Source organism: Rhinoraja longicauda, chromosome 17, assembly GCF_053455715.1.
Source record: "Rhinoraja longicauda isolate Sanriku21f chromosome 17, sRhiLon1.1, whole genome shotgun sequence".
Classification (NCBI taxonomy): Eukaryota; Metazoa; Chordata; class Chondrichthyes; order Rajiformes; family Arhynchobatidae; genus Rhinoraja; species Rhinoraja longicauda.
In genome coordinates this window covers 9,185,426-9,205,897 of record NC_135969.1, presented here as the reverse complement: position 1 = coordinate 9,205,897, position 20,472 = coordinate 9,185,426, and the positions used below count along the sequence as shown (strand labels likewise).

Below are 20,472 nucleotides of genomic sequence, written 5' to 3'. Positions count from 1 at the left end.
GGTCTGGACAAAGTAGATATCGAAAGGACATTTCCTCTTTTAGGAGAATCTATAACTATGATCACAGCTAACAATAATAGGTCAGATATTTAAGACAGGTGAAATGAAATTCTTTCCCTCAGAGCATTGCACGTCTTTGGAACTCAGAGCCAGAGAGCCGTACAACATGGAAATAGGCCTTTCGGCCCAATTTGTCCATGCTAACTATGATGTCCCATCGATACTAGTTCTACTTGCTCACATTTGGCTGATATCCCTCCGAACTTTTCCTATCCTCTTCCTCAAGTCAAGTCAAGTCAATTTTATTTGTATAGCACATTTAAAAACAACCCACGTTGACCAAAGTGCTGTACATCAGTTCAGGTACTAAGAAACAAACATACAATGGCACACAAACATAACAGCACATAAACAATTCACAGCGCCCCCTCAGAGGGCCTCAAACGAGAGGGAGTAGAAATAGGTTTAGAGCCTGGACTTAAAGGAGTCGATGGAGGGGACAGTTCTGATGGGGAGAGGGATGCTGTTTCACAGTCTGGGAGCTGCAACCGCAAAAGCGCGGTCAACCCTGAGCTTAAGCCTAGACCGCGGGATAGTCAGTACCCCGAAGTCGGCTGACCTGAGGGACTTGGAGATAGAGTGGTGCGTTAGAAGATTTTTGATATGGGGGGGGGGGGGGGAGAGCCCGTTTAGGGCTTTGAATGTGAATAGGAGGAGCTTGAAGTTGATTCTGTACTGTACTGGGAGCCAGTGGAGAGAGGCCAGAATCGGGGTGATGTGATCCCTTTTACGGGTCTCGCTGCGGCGTTTTGGACCAATTGCAGGTGGGACAGGGATGATTGGCTGATCCCAGTGTATAGGGAGTTGCTGTAGTCTAGGCGGGAGGAAATGAATGCGTGGATGATTTTTTTCAATGTTGTCAAAATTGGAGGAATGGTTGATTTTAGCTATGGTACGAAGCTGGAAGAAGCTGGCTTTTACCACAGTGTTGACTTGCTTGTGAGACTTTAATGCAGACTTCAAACGCAAAGGGCGATAGAAGCAGAATCTTTGACTATCTTTGAGACAGAGGTAGGTAGATATGTGAGAAGCAAAGTGGTGAGAGGTGACTGTGGGAACATGAGAAGGTGAAGTCAAGGTCACACCCTGGCCAATCACCACAGTGTCAATTGGCAGAGCAGTCTTGAGAGGTCGGGTGGTCTACTCCTGCTCCTAATATGTTGGCATCCTTATTCAGATTTTATAGATGGATTAAAAAAAGTTGGTGAATTCCCAAATGGAACAGATTCAGAACAGATCTAACAACTGAAAAATTGGGCAAATAACAGGCCAGTAGAAGCAGAAAGGTAATCCCTGGTCAATTGGGATCATATCCATCACTCCAACAATACTGCATCAAATCAACGAGGTGTATTGTCGGTCATACCAGAACAACATTAGGAGAAGTATAAGGTAGACACAAAATGCTAGAGTAACTCAGCGGGTCAGGCAGCATCTCTGGAGAGAAGGAATTGGTGACTTTTCGTGTCGAGACCCTTCTTCAGAATGAGTTACTCCAGCATTTTGTGTCCACCTTCGATTTAAACCAGCATCTGCAGTTCTTTCTTACTCATTAGGAGAAGTATACGCAGGTTCCTCTGCATCGCAGAGATTTCTTCAATGCACTCTGCATTCAGAGTTTGTATGCTCTCCCCATGACCTGCGTGGGTTTTCTACGAGATCTTCGGTTTCCTCCCACATTCCAAAGATGCACAGGTTTGTAGGTTAATTGGCTTGGTATAAGTGTAAATTGTCCTTGGTGTGTGTTAATGTGCAGGGATCGTTAGTCAGTGCGGACTCGATGGGCCGAAGGGCCTGTTTCCGTACTGTATCTCTAAATTAAACTAAAGTAACATCACAGGCATCAGTTTTAGGACAAATTATATCACGAGGTAGAAGAACTAGCTGAGGGCACTGGATAGAGTCGAGGCTTTGAGAACTGTGGCATTAAAGACATGATCCAGAACAAGCAGAAGCTCTTGTCAGTAATTCAGGTATAAACACAATGCTAGTCACTGTCCTGACAATGGAGTCAGAGTTGAGACAGCCAAGAAGGTGCACCAACACGAGGAGAATTGGCAAGTCTCCAATGGTTCTTACTAACTTCTACATATGCACCATAGAAAGATACAGTCCGGTTGCATCACAGCTTGATTTTGGAACAGCTCTGCCCGAGATCACAAGAAATTGCTGAGAATTGTAGATAATGGCCAAGTCTATCACACAGACCAGACTTCCTACCACTGACTCCATCTACACTTCCTGCTGCCTTGGAAAAGCAGCCAGCATAACCAAAGACTTGTCCCAACCCGGGCATTCCTCCGACTCCCTGCTCCTATCCGGCAGGAGTTGCAGAAGATTGAAAGCGCTCTCTACCACACTCAGGAACAACTTCTTCCCCTCTGTTATTAGGCTTCTGAATGGTTTTACCTTAACCTAGGGTACCGTCCGATTCACCTCTACCTCATTGCTGAGAACTGTATTCTGCACTGTGTATCTTCCCCTTTACTATCTATGGTACTTAAGTTTGACTTGATTGTATTTATAAATAGTGTTATCTGATCTGAATGGATAAATGTGCAAGACAAAGGTTTTCACTGGACCTCGGTACACGTGACAGTAATAAACCTAAACCTAAACCCAGCCAACTTCGACCTAACTTGCCCATGCCAAGCAAATGGCCCAACCAAATTCATATTGTCAAGTCAAGTCAAGTCAATTCAATTTTATTTGTATAGCACATTTAAAAACAACCCACGTTGACCAAAGTGCTGCACATCTGATTAGGAAAAAAAAAAGAAACATACAGTGGCAGGCAGCCAAACACAACGGCGCGGCCATCTTGAACAAAATGTTTAACTAAAGCAGAATGGTGTCCCGCGGCAGCGCAGCACCGGGCGATGGAAGGTGACAGGGACAACTCCAATGCGAGTCATTTCATCCACATTGGTTTACTCTCAATCAGCAGCAATTATTGGAGGGCAGCCAACAACCAACATCAATCAGGGAGGTTCTGCTACCTCCTCTGCGAGACAATGCATTATCATTGCAAAACCCCTCACCATCAAAATCCTGGTAGTGAATTGTAGAGAAGAAACTTTAGTCTCGGTGTGTATTTGGAGATGGGGGAAGAGGTTCACTGCTGACCAGAAACTGGACTAGCCATATAAATCCTGCAGAGACAAGGACAAGGCAGAGCTGCTTATGCAATGGTGAATACCTCGTGCCCTAACTCCCCTACGTTCTTCCTCTGAAAGGGGAAAATGGGAGTTTGACAGTTGCATCGCCAATAACATTAAAGAAGCTGAACACCATCCAAGATATGTGCAGGAAGGAACTGCAGATGCTGGTTTACACTGAAGGTAAACACAAAATGCTGGAGTAACGCAGCGGGACAGGCAGCATCTCTGGAGAGAAGTAATTGGTGATGTTTTGGTTGAGACTCTTCTTCAGACATGCGAGTTATTTTCACACCTTACCCTTCCATATCTCTAGTCCCCCCTCTCCTCCTGACTCGACCTACAACATCACCCATTCCTTCTCTCCAGAGGTGCTGCCTGTCCTGCTGAGTTACTCCAGCATTTTGTGTCTACCATCCAAGATACACCAGATTAGTGTCCCATCCACCATTTAAATATTCTGGCAATGCACCGTTTTGCAATGTATACCATCTCCAAGAAGCATTGGAGTAATTTACCAATGTCATAGCACCTCACAAACTCTCAACATCAGCCATCTAGAAGAACAACAGCAGCATCACACTCCACAAGTCTCCCTTCATATCACAGCTCGTCCAACCACGGTCTACATTGTTCCTTCATTGTGACTGATTGTCAACTCCAGCCTTGCAACACCATTGGCACAAGATGGAATACAGTGGTCCAAGAAGACAGCTCACTACCATCTACTCATCGGCAATAATGAAATACTGTCCTTGACAATTATGCCCACTAACTGTGAACAAGGAAACACTTTTTTAATAAACATTAACTAATGTGTCGGATTACTTTTGATATGCCAAAACGGGTGAACCTGCCAGAAATATTTTTAATACTTCCACAAGATGTCCCTGAATAATTTTCTCTGAGCAGCTGAGGACAGGTGATAAACACCAAGTGATACACACTTCAGGAACGGAGTAAAGAAAAACTTCAAACAACATCAGCCACAAATATTTTGCAGCAGTTCATCGGCTAATAAACTGCAGCACTGCAGTAACGCAACTCGTTGTTTGAGATGTTATTCCTAAATTCGCATCTGCACACAAGAGAAGTGATTGAACACATCAACTCAACCACAGACAGTCTCCTGAGAAAGCAGCTGTGAGGATAAAACCAACCTCCTCCATGTTAAAGAACAGCTGCCTTCTCAGTGGGGATTTCATAGCTGTGAACCAAACAAAAAACCCACAAATGCCGGGGGCTCAAAAATGCAAGCATGGCCTCAACAGGAAACGATAAAGACTAACATCAATTAATGTAATCTCAGGCCCAATGAGAGCACAGTTAAAGGAGAAGATATTTCCAGAGCACATCACGTCATCTAGATATGCATTGTAGCATTAAGAACTGAACTCTGTTAGAAAGTATTCATGGCCGACCCAAAACAAGCTTAAAGAAGGCATTAAATTTTGATCTTAATGATTTTTTTTAATAGGAAAATACAGGGATCAAATTTGCATCTTTGTGGACTTATTTTAGCATTAGTTGAGCATTAGCACGTCTTTACCAACTGCCAAAATGCCTCCAGGAAGCAAATCAATTTTTAAAGCCTGTTTCACAGGCACAGCACTGATTTACTTTTGGCTTGTTGACAGCTGAATGAGTCCCAAACACCGATGGACTTTTAAGTATTCCTGTTTGTCCTGTAGTCCTGATCTACTGGCTGTTTGGGGTGAGTGAAGCAAGTTGACAGAGTTCCAGTAGCAAAGGGAATGTGACACACTGCGAATTATAACTCAGTGGCTTTGATCTACACAGTAACATGGGTGTATCACCTTTGGAGAGGGGAGGGGGGGGGGGTAATTAGGTAGAGCACACCGGAGGAGTGTAAGGTCATGAAATGAGAACCACCAATATCCATAACTCCTCTCGGGACCAAGCCCGTCGCATGATCCGCCTCAACCTCAACGAGGATTAAAGTAGCAATTGGAAGAAAAGGTCGGAACATTAAGATAACTGACAAGAGATTCACGAAGGGTGGGCGAACAGGATTTTTTTAATAGAACAAGTTGTTATTGTCAGGAATTAAATGCATGAAAGGATGGTGGAAGAAGATTCAACAGTAGCTGTTAAAACCGAAAAATTTATATGTACCTACAAAAGGACCAAAAATTGTAAACCTGTGGAAAAGTATTAGGAAAATTGTATTAAGTAGAGAGATGTATGACTCCATAATTCCACATTGCAGATGTACATATTGCACCATCTTGTACCCCCAGTCATATTTGACCTCTGACCCTAAACAAACATTGTCAGCATAACCTCTAAAGATTTCTCTCGATAAACTCCGACATATATAAGTCATGTATGCAGTACAAAACAATATACCTGGAATGCTTTCAGATGTATTCCACAATTTTTCACATTTTTGGTCACACACGTGATTAAGAATGGCCCAACAGTGGAAAAGAGTCATATTCTGCCTTGCGGATTCAAAGCGCGTTCCATACCTGACCTTTCCTCTTGTAGAATATTACTTGATACAACGATCCAAGCATAGTTCTTTTATGAATTCCATCCTTGATTTTATCAGGCAGGAGCTTTTCCCCAGGAATAATATGATACTTCACCTGTAAAAGAAAGGACAATGGTTCGTACAACACAGCTAATTGTCCTCACCTCACGCACACTGGAAGACCACAACACCTACATCGTAGCACGGAGGAGGAAGATAATTAGGTCGAAGGCACCATCGGAGAGCAAGGTCACAAAATGAAAACTGCCAACATCCAGCTAATGCAGCAAGATAAGCATTATTTTATCACCACATTTTGTAATGCAGTCCCATTCTAAATGCATATCAAATCAGAATGAAGAAGAACTTTTGCCTTTCATAATCTGGCCAGAATGAATTGGTATTAACTGAATCGCAAAGGTAATTTCTTCCATCTCATGGGAGCAGGAGAGTTTAGAATTCCACTTTGGGCTTTCCTTCACTCTTCTCTCCTCACCATTCTCCTTGTAGTCCAGTGGTCAACCAGAGAGTAGGATATTATTGACCAGCATTTGACCACATGCCCGGGGCCAGTTGTCCCATGCCTCAATGTTCAGCGCCAGAGAAAATGAGGCCTTGGCTTTAAAGTCATATTTAGACCACATATTTCGACCACAGAAAGTCAAACAGCATTCGGAAGCCAAGAGTTCGAACTCCATTTGGAGGAAAATAATATGATGTCAGGGAACCAATGGTGAAAACAGGAAACATACCAACTGTTCAATATTCTCAGCTCTGTAGTACTCTTCGAGTAATGCATCTTCCGGTATTAATATGGTGTAGTGTCCGGAAGATTCCAGCTGATTAATTAGATGGTATTGCTAAAAAAAAAACACAACAAAAATCAGTGACGAATGACGGTTGTTCAGAAATAGGAATTTTATCAACGAGAGTTGCCCAAGATCCAGTATCTGATTTGTGCGGCTGACCAAGTCACCTCGGAAGGCGCTGCTTGGCGATTTAAAATCCATTTCTATTTATTTATTTGTTAATTTTCCCCGTTCAATGCAATACAACAGATTGACCGTACAATTGTGAAGGTTAAATAGTACAAAATCATTATATCAAAATTAAAACAATATAATCACACATGATATTCTCTGACCGAAAAAAAGGTGTAGGCAGAAGCCATAGCTTATTGTGCCCACCCTTAATACTTAACAAAGCATTACCCTAACTAGCCAAAATAGCAGTGAAACAAAACAATAAAACAAAATATAATTAAAAAACACAACATCATAAGTCAGAAGCAGATAAACAAAACATAGAAAGGAACACAAATATAATCAGGAACCATCATTTCTGTCATGTCAGTCATTTATCAGTGCTGATCACATATTTTGCATCTTTCAAATATAATGTTTTTGAACATTTTCTTGAATTTACACATATTACTACACTCTTTTAATTCATTGTCGCTACTAATTTCAAATTCAAAGTGAAGAAAGCAGGGAATGGAGGGCTATGGATTATGTGCAGGCAGATGACATTAGTTTAACATGGCATCATATTCGACACTGACATTGTGGGTCAACAGGCCTGGTCTTGTGCTGTACTCTTCTTTGTGTAGGAAGGATGCCACAGTCTGAAGAAGGGTCTCCAATCGAAACGTCACCTGTTCCTTTTCTCCGGAGATGCTGCCTGACCCGCTGAGTTACTCCAGCATTTTGTGTTAGCTCCTGTACTGTTCAATGTTCCATGTTCCATGTTCTATGCGCTGTTCCAAGTTCAAGAGTCACTGATTTAACTCAGTCTCAGGCATTAGATCACCAAAGGTCTGTGCTACTGGTGTGCATGGATTATACTCAGTGTCAAGGGACCTCATGTTTACACACCTTAATGCCGTTTCATTTGCCATGCAGCTCGTTATGCATTCCCGGAATGGCGGGACTGTCGTATGTTGAAAGACTGGAGCGACTAGGCTTGTATACACTGGAATTTAGAAGGATGAGAGGGGATCTTATCGAAACCTATAAGATTATTAAGGGGTTGGACACATTAGAGGCAGGAAACATGTTCCCAATGTTGGGGGAGTCCAGAACAAGGGGTTAGGGTTAGGGTTAGGGTTAGGTCACAGTTTAAGAATAAGGGGGAGGCCATTTAGAACTGAGATGAGGAAAAACGTTTTCAGTCAGAGAGTTGTGAATCTGTGGAATTCTCTGCCTCAGAAGGCAGTGGAGGCCAATTCTCTGAATGCATTCAAGAGAGAGCTAGATAGAGCTCTTAAGGATAGCGGAGTCAGGGGGTATGGGGAGAAGGCAGGAACGGGGTACTGATTGAGAATGATCAGCCATGATCACATTGAATGGCGGTGCTGGCTCAAAGGGCCAAATGGCCTCCTCCTGCACCTATTGTCTATTGTTTAGATTTTAGATTTAGAGATACAGCGCGGAAACAGGCCCTTCGGCCCACCGGGTCCGTGCCGCCCAGCGATCATCGCACATTAACACTATCCTACACACCCTAGGGACAATTTTTACATTTGCCCAGCCAATTAACCTACATACCTGTACGTCTTTGGAGTGTGGGAGGAAATCGAAGATCTCGGAGAAAACCCACGCTGGTCACGGGGAGAACGTACAAACTTCGTACAGACGGCGCCCGTAGTCAGGATCGAACCTGAGTCTCCGGCGCTGCATTCGCTGTAAGGCAGCAACTCTACTGCTGCGCCACCGTGCCGCCATTGTTACATTGACAGAGCAAGGTCTCATAAAGTAGAAGTCATCAGAGGGTCATTGGTACATACGAATCTATGTCCCCAGAGAAGAGAACATTTTTGCAGCTTTCTGAGTCATTTGGGGAAGTGGTGCTTGGGGATTTGCAATCTATTTCCAATGCAATGAGAAGAGAGCAGGGAATGGAAAGCTGTGGATTATGTGCAGGCAGATGTCCAAGTCCAGCTTGAGACTGGAATTCTCAGACAAAGTGCTTCTAGTTGTTGACACTGGGTGCTGGATGGAGTCCCCATTCCTCCAATCCAAGCTTGCCTTTTAGAGAACAGAACAAAACAGGAGTAGGGGACATAAGGAACTGCAGATGCTGGAATTCTGAAACAAATGCAACATACTGGAGTAACTCAGCAGGTGAGACATCATCTGTGGCAGGAATGGATAGGAGCAGGAGTAGGCCACTTGGCCCCTCTAGTCTATCCTGTAATGCAATAGGATCATAGTTGATCTGCCCCGGGACTCAGTTCCTTTTGTGCCAGTTCTCCATAGCCTTTGACTCCCTCAGCCTTTAAACATTCATCTATCTTCTCTTTAAAAATGTCCCTAATGTTCTAGCCTCCACAACCTTCTGGAGGAGAGAATTCCAGGGATGCAGCACCCTCACCAAGAAGAAATTCCAGTGCACCTCCATTTTAAATGACCACCGTCTTATTTTGTAACTATGCCTCCTCATTCGAGATCTTTCCATTATTGTAAACGTCTAATCATCCACTATATTATGCCCATGTAAGATATCACATGTTCAACTGAGATAACCCCTCATTCTTCTAAACTTCAAAGGATACAGATCTAAGAAGGGTCTCAACCCGAAACATCACCCATTCCTTTTATGCAGAGATGCTGCCTGTCCTCTGTTACTCCAGCATTTTGTGTCTAACTTTTTTTAACCATTGACAATGTGACAAGTTTCTCATTCCAGGAACCTGCCCAGTGAATATCGATAAGACTGCTTCCATTGCTGGTCAAGACTTAAATTGCCCCAATTGTATTCTTTTTTACACTTAATACAACTAGGTGAATTTAATTATATTGTGAATTTAATAATTCAGTAAATTAAAATAAATTCACTCAGTTAAATTAAATTAATAAAATTTTCATTGCAATCCAGTCACATATAACATAATAAAAATTAAATACAATGTATCAGAGAAGTAATGGGCCCAAACTCATGTATGTCCATGCACAACTTGCACAAGATCATCACAGGCATCTCCAATACAACTAGCGGCAGTTCTGTCACTTTAAGAGTTCTGGCCATGACAGGACATTTCGCTTCCACTTTCCGAGCCCCCACTCCCTCATCTTTACTATGAACGTTCAGTCACTCCGCACCTTCATCCCCCACCAGGAAGGCCTTAAAGCCCTCCGTTTCTTCCTCGACCGCAGAACCATCCAATTTCCCTCTACTAACACTCTACTCCGCCTAGCGGAGCTGGTCCTCACCCTCAACAACTTCTCCTATGACTCCTCCCACTTCCTCCCACTTTCAGGTTAGTGCACGACTGGGCTTGTACTCGCTGGAATTTAGAAGACTGAGGGGGGATCTTATAGAAACATATAAAATTCTTAAGGGGTTGGAGAGGCTAGATGCGGGAAGATTGTTCCCGATGTTGGGGGAGTCCAGAACCAGGGGTCACAGCTTAAGGATAAGGGGGAAGTCTTTTAGGACCGAGATGAGAAAACATTTCTTCACACAGAGAGTGGTGAGTCTGTGGAATTCTCTGCCACAGAAGGTAGTTGAGGCCAGTTCATTGGCTATATTTAAGAGGGAGTTAGATGTGGCCCTTTTTGCTAAAGGGATCAGGGGGTATGGAGAGAAGGCAGGTACAGGCTACTGAGCTGGATGATCAGCCATGATCATATTGAATAGCGGTGCAGGCTCGAAGGGCCGAATGGCCTACTCCTGCACCTATTTTCTATGTTTCTATGTTTCCTCCAGGTCCAAGGCGTAGCTATGGGCACCCGCATGGGCCCCAGCTATGCCTGCCTCTTTGTAGGGCACGTTAAACAATCCCTGAATGAGCAAACACTGGCCTTATCCCCGAACTCGATCTCCATAACATTGTCGACTGCATCGGTGCTACCTCCTGCACCCGTGCAGAACTCTTGGACTTCATCAACTTCACCACCAATTTTCATCCTGCACTCAAATTTACTTGGACTATCTCCGACACCTCCCTCCCCTTTCTTGATCTCAATCTCCATCACAAGAAATAAACTATTGACTGATGTCTATTACAAACCCACTGACTCCCACAACTATCTCGACTACACCTCTTCCCAGCCTGCTTCCTGCAAAGACTCTATCCCCTACTCCCAACTCCTCCGTCTACGCCCAAGATGAAGTGTTCCATACTAGAACATCCAAGACATCCTCATTCTTTAGGGAATGGGGGCTCCCCTCTCCCATCATAGATGAGGCCCTCACTCATGGCTCCTCGTAGCCTGCAGCTTCGTCCTTGTTCCCCCTCCCCCTAGTTGCAACTTGCTCCCCCTAGTCCTTACCTTCCACCCCATCAGCCGTCGCATACAACACATAATCCTTTGAAATTTCCTCTGAAACCTCCAACGGGATCCCACCACTAAGCCACATGTTCCCATCTCCACCCCTTTCCGCCTTCCGCAGAGACCGTTCCCTCCGCAACTCCCTGGTTAACTCATCCCTTCCCACCCAAACCACCCCCTCCCCAGGTACCTTCCCCTGCAACCATAGAAGATGCCACACCTGTCGCTATACCTCCTCCCTCAACTCTGTCCAGGGACCCCGACAGTCCTTTCAGGTTAGTGCACGATGTTTGACTCAATATTTATGTCATGCTCAAAGACCCCAGGTGACACTAGTACCAGTTCCACACCTTCGGTACATGTTTTTAAATGATGATCAATTTTGCTGGAGGAATGGAATTTCTTGTGACACCATTCAACCGTAAGATATTATAAAAACATTCGGAAAAATACCGTAGTATTTCTCAATCGTCACTTTTTTTAAAGAATCAGACAGCACATCTCCAATAAATCGCCTATGCTTTTAATTTACCTGCAATAACTGCTTGAAATGGGAATACTGAGGCAATTGTTCTAGAAGATCCAGCAATCCAGGTGGAAGTTGTGGCAAATTCTCCAACGGAGGAATCAAAATCTACATGTGAAGAGATGGAATAGATTAGACAAGGTAGTGCTGAGAAACGTGTCTGTCTTATGATATTTAGATGGAGGAATGTAATGCTGTGTGAACGCACATCGTGAGCGATGGCAATAGCATTACACAGAGCTACACAGGAATGTATATTAACTTCCAAAGTTGGCTGTTAAGCAGTTAAAATTCAGAAAGCCTCTAACCGAATCCTTGCTTGTCAAAACCACCCATTTCCAGTTTTTAGTGTTTGTGGAACAAGGAGGGGTGGTGACCAATCCATTTGCCAGAAGCAGCCTGGCAGAATGCCCTCATTTTCACAATGATTCCCTTTTTAACCCTTGTCAGTTCATTTCCCTTGGAAAAAAGCTGACAAGTGAAAGGAGGCGGGAAGGGCTGAATTTCTAACAGGGAAGTGGATTAACTCGCTGCCTGTGAGCTCACAGACCAGTGAGACCATTCCTTACCAGGAGACTCTCCTCTGTTCCTCTGCAATCTGTGCTTGCCTAGCCCAGCCCACCCACTTTATCACCATCATCTTCGACCCCACCTCAGATCAATGTGTTCCCACAACTGGCAGCCTCTCCTCCACCCATCAGGCCCAGTCTCAGGCCAACACGGGCGAAGCCTTATGCTGGAGGAGTTCCTTCCGTTAATCAGGCTGGCCGAGGGCAACAAGGAACAAGGAAGTATTTAATGGATGTCAGAAATCCATGTTTCTCAATCTCATAACAATACAGAGTGCTTGAATACCAAAACAGGGATGTAATGCTGAAGCTCTAGAAGGCACTGGTCAGGCCGGATTTGGAGCAATTATGAATAATTTTGGGCACCATATCTGAGGAAGGATGTGCTGGCCCTGGAGAGGGACCAGAGGAGGTTTACAAGATTGATCTCAGGAATGAGAAGGTTAACATATGATGACCATTTGACAGCACTGGGTCTGTACTCACTGGAGTTTAGAAGAATGAGAAACATTGAAACATACCGAAAAGTGAAAAGCTTGAATAGAGTGGATGTGGAGAGGATGTTTCCACTTGTGGGAAAGTCTAGGACCAGAGGGCATAGCGTTAGAATAAAAGGACATTCCTTTAGGAAGGAGAGGAGGAGAAATTTATTTAGTCAGAGGGTGGTGAATCTGTGGAATTCTTTGCCACAGAAGGCTGTGGAGGCCAAGTCAATGAATATTTTTTAAGGCAGAGATAGATAGATTCTTGATTAGTGTGGGTGTCAGGGGTTATGGGGAGAAGGCAGGAGAATGGGGTTAGGCGGGAGAGATAGATCAGCCATGATTGAGCGGCGGAGTAGACCTGATGGGTCGAATGGCCTAATTCTGCTTCTATCACTTATGACCGTATCACCTCACCCACCCACCCCCTGACATCCTACTCCTTATTCCCACCAAAAACAAAGTAAAATCCTGCCCACTGTGCCACACACAATTACACCAGCCAAAAGGCCATTCTGGTGTTTGCAAGCATTCTCCCCAACTTCAGCAACCATCCCATCGTTATATTGTTCTACTCCTTTCTCCCTCTTTTACATTTCTCCATTGATGATTTTGTGCTATCTGCTTCAGCTACTCCTTTGAGTATGAGTGAAGGTCTGAATGTCCATACTTCCCTTGCATTAATGCAACTTTGCTGGTATTTTCCAAGGTAAAATCATTCTTTCACCACTGGAAGTTGCTTGGGGGTAAATCTCCCACTCTGAATAGCACGCAGACATGCTTGAGTCCGGGAAAAACCGACGGGAACAGAATCTAAAACTTTATTATCAATTTCATTTAGAAAAAGTTGATATTTCCCTTCAGGGTAATGTTAACCAAGGCCGGGGGGATTGTTATCAGCCAGAAGGGACATGGTGTGAGTTAGCACTGAAGAACGAAAGTAGAAAAATATATTTTTCTCCACTTCCGATTTCCCTTTCCCTGGAGGATAATATATTTTGAAGCAGAATCGGATGAAGTGAGAGGAAGCTGCATCCAAGGCGCCTACACCAGATACAAGGAGGCAGATAAATGCAAACCTCCCAGTCCTCGTTGACAGGTGATTTCTAGAGGGCCAAATGTGTCAGTTCTGAAAAGTCACCGGCCCAGCGTTGTCCAATGCAGCTCTGTTAAGCTGGCTTTAATTAGTTTTGCACTTTTTCCGACAAATCAAAACTGTCCAAAAGGAGTGTTTCTGTGTTTAGTTGCAAAAGAATGTTGACAGTGTGCGGGGGTGGGGAGTGCCACACCCCCCCGTGGTGAAACCCAACATCTCACAGCTGTCCTCCAATCTTGAATCGTATCCTTTTTGAAATGTGTTCTGAGATATTCTATGAAACACCGCAATTCTCTGAAGGTAGCCGTCCATCACTGCAAATCATTTTTTCGTGACTTTCGGCAAAAGCACCGCCGAGCTCTGCTTGACAGGTGATTTAAGAAGCTGTGCTTTGAGATTAACATGCAAGTTCTCCATTAAATCACTGTAAACTAATATAACTTCATGGGCAGAGAAAGTACCTTATCAATTATATGGATGTAGCCATTCACTGCAGCGATATCAGGCGTTACAATTCTTGCCCCACCAATGGTTAGACTCTGAGAAAAAACAAATCAATATTTTAACTCTTTTTGTAATTCACAAAAGGTAAATCATATCTAAGTTAGCAATTATATCCCTTCCAACACAAAAATCAGGAAAACATAAAATCTGTTATACTTACACCAACTCTGGAATTGTTTTAATTTGGAGAGTAGGTAATGTTCTTTGTTTAAGAAGGGAAGTAAATATAATCCAGGAAATTATAGGCTGGTGATCCTAACAGCAGTGGTCGGCAAGCTATTGGAGAGGATCTTTACGGATAGGATTTACTCAGATTTGGAAAAGAAAATGGGCTAAAAGGGACAGTCACCATGGCTTTGTCCATGGCAGATCATATCTGACAAACTTAAATGTTTTGAGGAGGTGCTGAAGGTGATCGATGAGGGCAGGGCAATGGATGTGGTCTACATGGACTTCAGTAAGGCATTTGATAAAGTCCCTCATGGTTAGGCTGATACCGAAGATTAAGATGCCTGGGATCAACAGTGATTTGAACGTTTTGGATTCAGAATTGGCTTATTCAAAGAAGACAATGGTGGAAGAGTATTATTCTGGCTGGAGGCCATTGTAAGTCACAAGATCATGTGATAGGAACAGAAATAGGCGATTTGGCCCATTAAGTCTGCTCCGCCAAACAATCATGGCTGATCTATTGCTCCTAACCCCATTCTCCTGCCTTCTCCCCATAACCCTTGACACCTGTACTAATCAAGAATCTATCTATCTGACATATGATGAAAGAATGGGTCAACTGGGCTTGTATTCACTTGGATTTAGAAGGATGAGAGGGGATCTTGTAGAAACGTATAAAATTCTCAAAGGATTGGACAGGCTAGATGCAGGAAAAATGTTCCCGATATTGGGGGAGTCCAGAACCAGGGGGTACCAGAACCAGTAGAAGACAGCCTACGGTTCCTAAGTGCTGACAGGGTGAGGAAACGGTCTTCTTCGGGTGTCGTTTTCTTGGGACGCCCACTTCGCGGCCTGTCTCTGACATCCCCCGTTATATGGAACTTGGCCTTCACTTTGGAGATGGTACTAGGGCTCACTCCAAATAATGCCGCAACTTGGTTTTGCGGAACACCAGCTTGAAGTTGCCCTATCGCACGGGCCCTATCCAGATCAGTCAAACGTGGTATGCCGATTCTTGGAGCAGACACCTACTGACCACTGTAGCAGGGCCCATGCTCACAGATGCTGCCAATCAGGTGCCAATCAGGTGCCAATCAGGCACCTGATTGTCAGCACCTGGGGGTACCAGAAGCTCAAAACAAGAGTCAATAGCAACAGCAGAATAAGCTGTTTGGCATTGGCAGAGAAGATTTGGCAGATTTTTCATGGGCGCAACCCACATACTCAGCTCTGCTGCTCATCCCACAAATGCATGTTCCGTACAAATGTGGCACCATTTAAAAGGGAAATAAACAGGCTTTCCAACGGTATAAGATTTATTGCCAAGAAGCATTGTTACAACAAAGAAATAATCTACCAAACACAAATGTCCTTACTTTTTGTGCTATGTTTATACATATATACATACATACATACATACACATATATATATATATATATATATATATATATATATACATACACACACATATATATATATATACATATACATATATACATACACACACACATATATACACATGTACATATATATATATTAATGACTTGGACAAAAATGTAGAGGGATTAGTTATTTCATTTGCAAACATTTTGCGGACAGTGAAAAACCCTGCCATAAGATACAGTTGTCTGTATATCATTTATGGATATGGGCAATGGCAGATAGGGTATAATCTGGGCAAGGATGAGGCGTTGCACTTTGGGAGGTCAAATGTAAAGGGAAATGACAAAACCCTTAAAAGCTTTGATGCACTGAGGGATCTTCGGGTCCAAGTACATAGCTCCCTGAAAGTGGCAACACAAATAGATAGAGTGCTAGAGGCCACACATAGTATATGCTTGCTTTCATCAGTGCAGGAGAGGTTTATCAGGATGCTGCCTGGATTAGACAGTATTAGCTGCAAGATTGGACACATTTGGATTGTTTTCTCCGGAGCATCAGAGGCTGTGGGGCATCTGATAAAACGATTTAGAAACATAGAAAATAGGTTCATGAGTAGGCCATTTGGCCCTTCGAGCCAGCACCGCCATTCAATATGATCATGGCTGATCATCCAAAATCAGTACCCCATTCCTGCATTCTCCCCATATCCCGTGATTCCATTAGCCCGAAGAGCAATGACTAAATCTCTCTTGAATACATCCAGTGAATTTAAAATTATGAGGGGCATAGATAGGATAAACAGTCAGGATGTTTTGCCCAAAGGTGGAAATGTCAAAGACTAGAGGGCATAGCTGTAAGGTCAGAGTAGGAAAGTTAAGAGCAGATGTGCGGGGCATGTTTTTTTACACACAGAGTAGTAAGTGCCTGGAACACACTGTCAGGTGCAGTGATGGCAGCAGATAGGAAAGTGGTATTTTAGAAGCTTTTAGATAGGCACATGGACATGTGGGGAATGAAGGGATATGGATCTCATGCAGACAGAGGAGGTTAGTTTAGCTTGGCATCACGTTGGGCATGAACATTGTGGGGCAAAGGGCCTGTTCCTGTGTTGCACTGTTCTGTTGCATTTCCGGATCTGTTATCTGAGGAGTTCATGTCCTATCTCTTCACATCACAGGGCTGGTGTAATTCAGATGCTACTTGCACTCAGCTACATTTTGCCAACACAATCGGCTTTGAATGATTTGATGTGGTAAATTCATCATGCTATGCAAACCCAACTCACATGGGCCAGAAAATGAAAGCAAACTGCAAGCCGAGGCGGTCGGTGTATCGGGTGAGCCTGGAGCTCTTAAAGGGCTGTTTTGATTTAAAAGGGAGCAGCACTGGAGAATTATTTCAAAGTTTTAATGCCAAGGAGCAGGAACAGGTCTGGTCCATTTTGGGTAAGAAAAGTTACCTATTTTGCAGCACTGTTATAACTTCCATGATCAATCTGTGTCGTTCTTTGACTGGACAAACATATGCCATGCTGTAGTAGGTGGGTAAAATGTTTATTTTATGTGTATTGGGCAAGTTCAGATAGGATGGAGCAGAATAAGGTAAAAACAGAGGAGAGGGAGATGAGAGTAAGGCACATACAGAGGCAGAGAGAGACAAGGGGAGGCAGAATGACTACATTCCCTTAACTCTCCCAAGGGGTTGATTTATGCAGCTTAAGGGGCACCTCAGCTGTCACCCCAGGAAAGACTCGTGTGGAACTGTTGTGGACTGCAAAAGCTGCTCGAGACTGAGTGCCACTAAATGATCCTGGCAACCTCGGGTGGTCCACCTCATCATTCAAATCGCCACACAGTTCAAAGTGGGATCTTCCTCTTCAGAGTGGACAGCGAGGAATTCTACTTGGATCAGTTTCCACCAGGGGGGGCAGGCTTCCTGGAATTTGAGGCATTTCTCGTTTCAAGAATAACAAAAAAAAAGAATTAATTTTCACGACTTTACTCCAAAGAATTGCTCACAAATAGTGACGGTGAGTTATGGCTGCTTGCTCCGAGAGGTGAAAGACCTGCAATTGATGAACATTATAGGCAGCAGTGATTAATGAGGGCTTCTGGCACAAGATTTAAAAAAATCTCAAGGAGCTCATTGCTTGCTGGAAGACTTTATGAGGGCACTGAAACTGCTTACCACATTCTCAGAAATAAATCCTGCAACATTTAAAACCTCTTTACATTGTGACCTGCAGAATTTGCAAAATATTCCATATTCAATTATCAGGATTGATGTAAATGTTTGAGTAACATCAAAATGATGATCAAAATGCATGAAACCACAATTGGGAAAGTATTCAAGTCCTGACCCAAATTGGTATCTATCCATGATCTCCAGAGATGCTAAGTTACTCGGGCACTTTGTGCCTTCTATTGCTGTAACCCAGCATCTGTAGTTCATTGAGACGCAAAATGCTGGAGTAACTCAGCGGGACAGGCAGCATCTCTGAATAGAAGGAATGGGTGACGTTTCGGGTCGAGACCCTTCTGCAGACAGAGAGTCAAGGGAGAGGGGGAGACAGAGATAAGGAAGGGTAAAGTGTGAAAACGAGACATCAAGAGATATAGATCAAGGAAAATGTAGAATAGATCATTGTTAGCTCGGAGAAGGTAATAACAAAGCAAACTCCATAGGCAAAGTCTTATCAGCCAGTGGAACATGCCAACTAAATGAACATTATTGTGATTAGATTCCAACATTTATCACTTTTATGTTCCAAGTGAATAAGTTGCCCATATAGATGGCAAATCTTCTTTCAGCAAAATATATAAAAGTAAACATCTGTGGAATTGTTTATCTTTTGATAATGTACTGCACTGCACTATAGGAATTCCTTCTTACCACAATTTTATCATTCAGGAATACTTATAAACTTGTTAACAGTAGGAGACAGAGGTTGACCCATGTCAGGAACCAGGAAGTATCGTGGGAACATTTCCTGACAGTTTCTTGGCAAAAAAATTGCACAGAAAATTGCAAGAAAGGAAGATAAATATAAAGAATGAATTTAAAAAAAAATAACATCTCTCTGTTACCTCGCTTAAACTTACTATATAATCCCAGTTGCCTTGTTTATTAATGTTACACCTCAACCTTAACTCCTGTTGAAAGCGTTTATGTTGTTTATGAACATTAACCAATGTAGATCAGCAACAACATTCATCCTAATTTTTGCTTAAACTGAGCAAATTAGAGCTTCAGTTAGTGCAAGTGAAACCACTGACTATATTCACTGAAATGAATCCTGTAAAGTTTTAAAATTCATTGACGCTGTGAACTGCTGGTCTATTCCAATATTGCCGTGGGGATCACTAGAAATATGTGAGGAAATACAAAATGATGATCAAAAAGCATGCCATGTGGATAGTCATGCCAGCCAGTGGAATGTTTCCGATAAGTTTTAAAAGAGACTGGACAGGTTCATAGACAGGAAAGTGTTCGAGATTTATAAGTCAAAAGCAAGCAAATGAGACTAGTTTAGATGGGGCATCTTGGTTAGCATTGATGAGTTGGGCTGAAGGGCCTGTTTCCGTGTTGTATAACTCATCATTCTGATCAGATTCCAAGCTCCGTCACACTCACCATATCTGGGGAACGATGTGCTGGCGCTGGAGAGGGTCTAGAGGTTTACGAGAATTATCCCAGGAATGATTGGGTTAACATACGATGAGTGTTTGATGATGCTGGGCTTGTACTCTCTGGAGTTTAGAAGGACGAGGGGAGGACCTCATTGAAACATCAAATAGTGAAAGGCTTGGATTGAGTGGAAGTGGAGAGGATGTTACCACTAATGGGAGAGTCTAGGACCAAAAGTCATAGCCTCAGAATTAAAGGACGTTCCTTTAGGAAGCAGATGAGGAGGAATTGCTTTCGTCCGAGGGTGGTGAATCTGTGGAATTCAATACCACAGAAGGGTGTGGAGGCCAAGTCAATGGATATTTTTAAGGCAGAGATGAATAGATTCTTGATTAGTACGGGTGGCAGGGGTTATGGGGAGAAGGCAGGAGAATGAGGTTGAGAGGGAAAGATAGATCAGCCATGGTTGAATGGCGGAGTGGACTTGATAGACTGAATGGCCTAATTCTGCTCCTATCACTTTTGAACTTATGATCCATGAACTCTGAAAATCGTTTTAATAAGATTTAAATGATCAAAGCGTGACACAGAGAGCTGTGGAGAGGTCGGGGTTGGAGATGATGGTGTGGCTAGATAATACATTATTGTCTTTCGAGAAAATAATTTTCAAACAGCAACACACATTAAACATGAAATTCAAAGGTCATCTACTCACCCCATTCTCGTTCTTGACTGGCAATCTGATAAATATATTCATAGTTGATATGTTATGTCCTTCAAAATCTTTCAAGCCCTCGACGGTATGTCCACCCATAATAAAATGTGACCTGGAGGCACCAAGTACTAGAATTACAGCAGTTGCAAATGTTCCTGTGCGGTTTGATTTCTCCTTCTGAGGCACAACTGAAAATAATGGTTTAAATAGCCCAACACACCAATAAAACATTTCCATGTTTTAACACTATAAACTCACTTTTTAATTAAAAAAAACACTACTAGATTGTGTCTTGTGCTCTTGATGTTGGCTGTGTGTCTTTATTACATTCATTTGGGCACTGTGGGTGGCACCTTGGCGGTGGCTGTCACAGTGACGCAGCGGTAGTGTTGCTGCCTTACAGCACCAGA

General features: G+C 43.2%; 1 protein-coding gene across 1 annotated transcript in view; it reads right to left on the bottom strand.

The window, feature by feature from the left end:
- stab1 (stabilin 1) overlaps nt 1-20,472 on the bottom strand; it is a 208,733-nt gene that overhangs the window by 75,092 nt on the left and 113,169 nt on the right. Inside the window, exons 30-34 of the mRNA XM_078414034.1 lie at nt 20,063-20,174; nt 14,123-14,200; nt 11,521-11,622; nt 6,468-6,575; nt 5,711-5,830 (exon numbers count right to left, since the gene is read on the bottom strand). Coding sequence (XP_078270160.1) covers nt 5,711-5,830; nt 6,468-6,575; nt 11,521-11,622; nt 14,123-14,200; nt 20,063-20,174 — 520 coding nt within the window. The remainder of the gene's footprint in view (nt 1-5,710; nt 5,831-6,467; nt 6,576-11,520; nt 11,623-14,122; nt 14,201-20,062; nt 20,175-20,472) is intronic.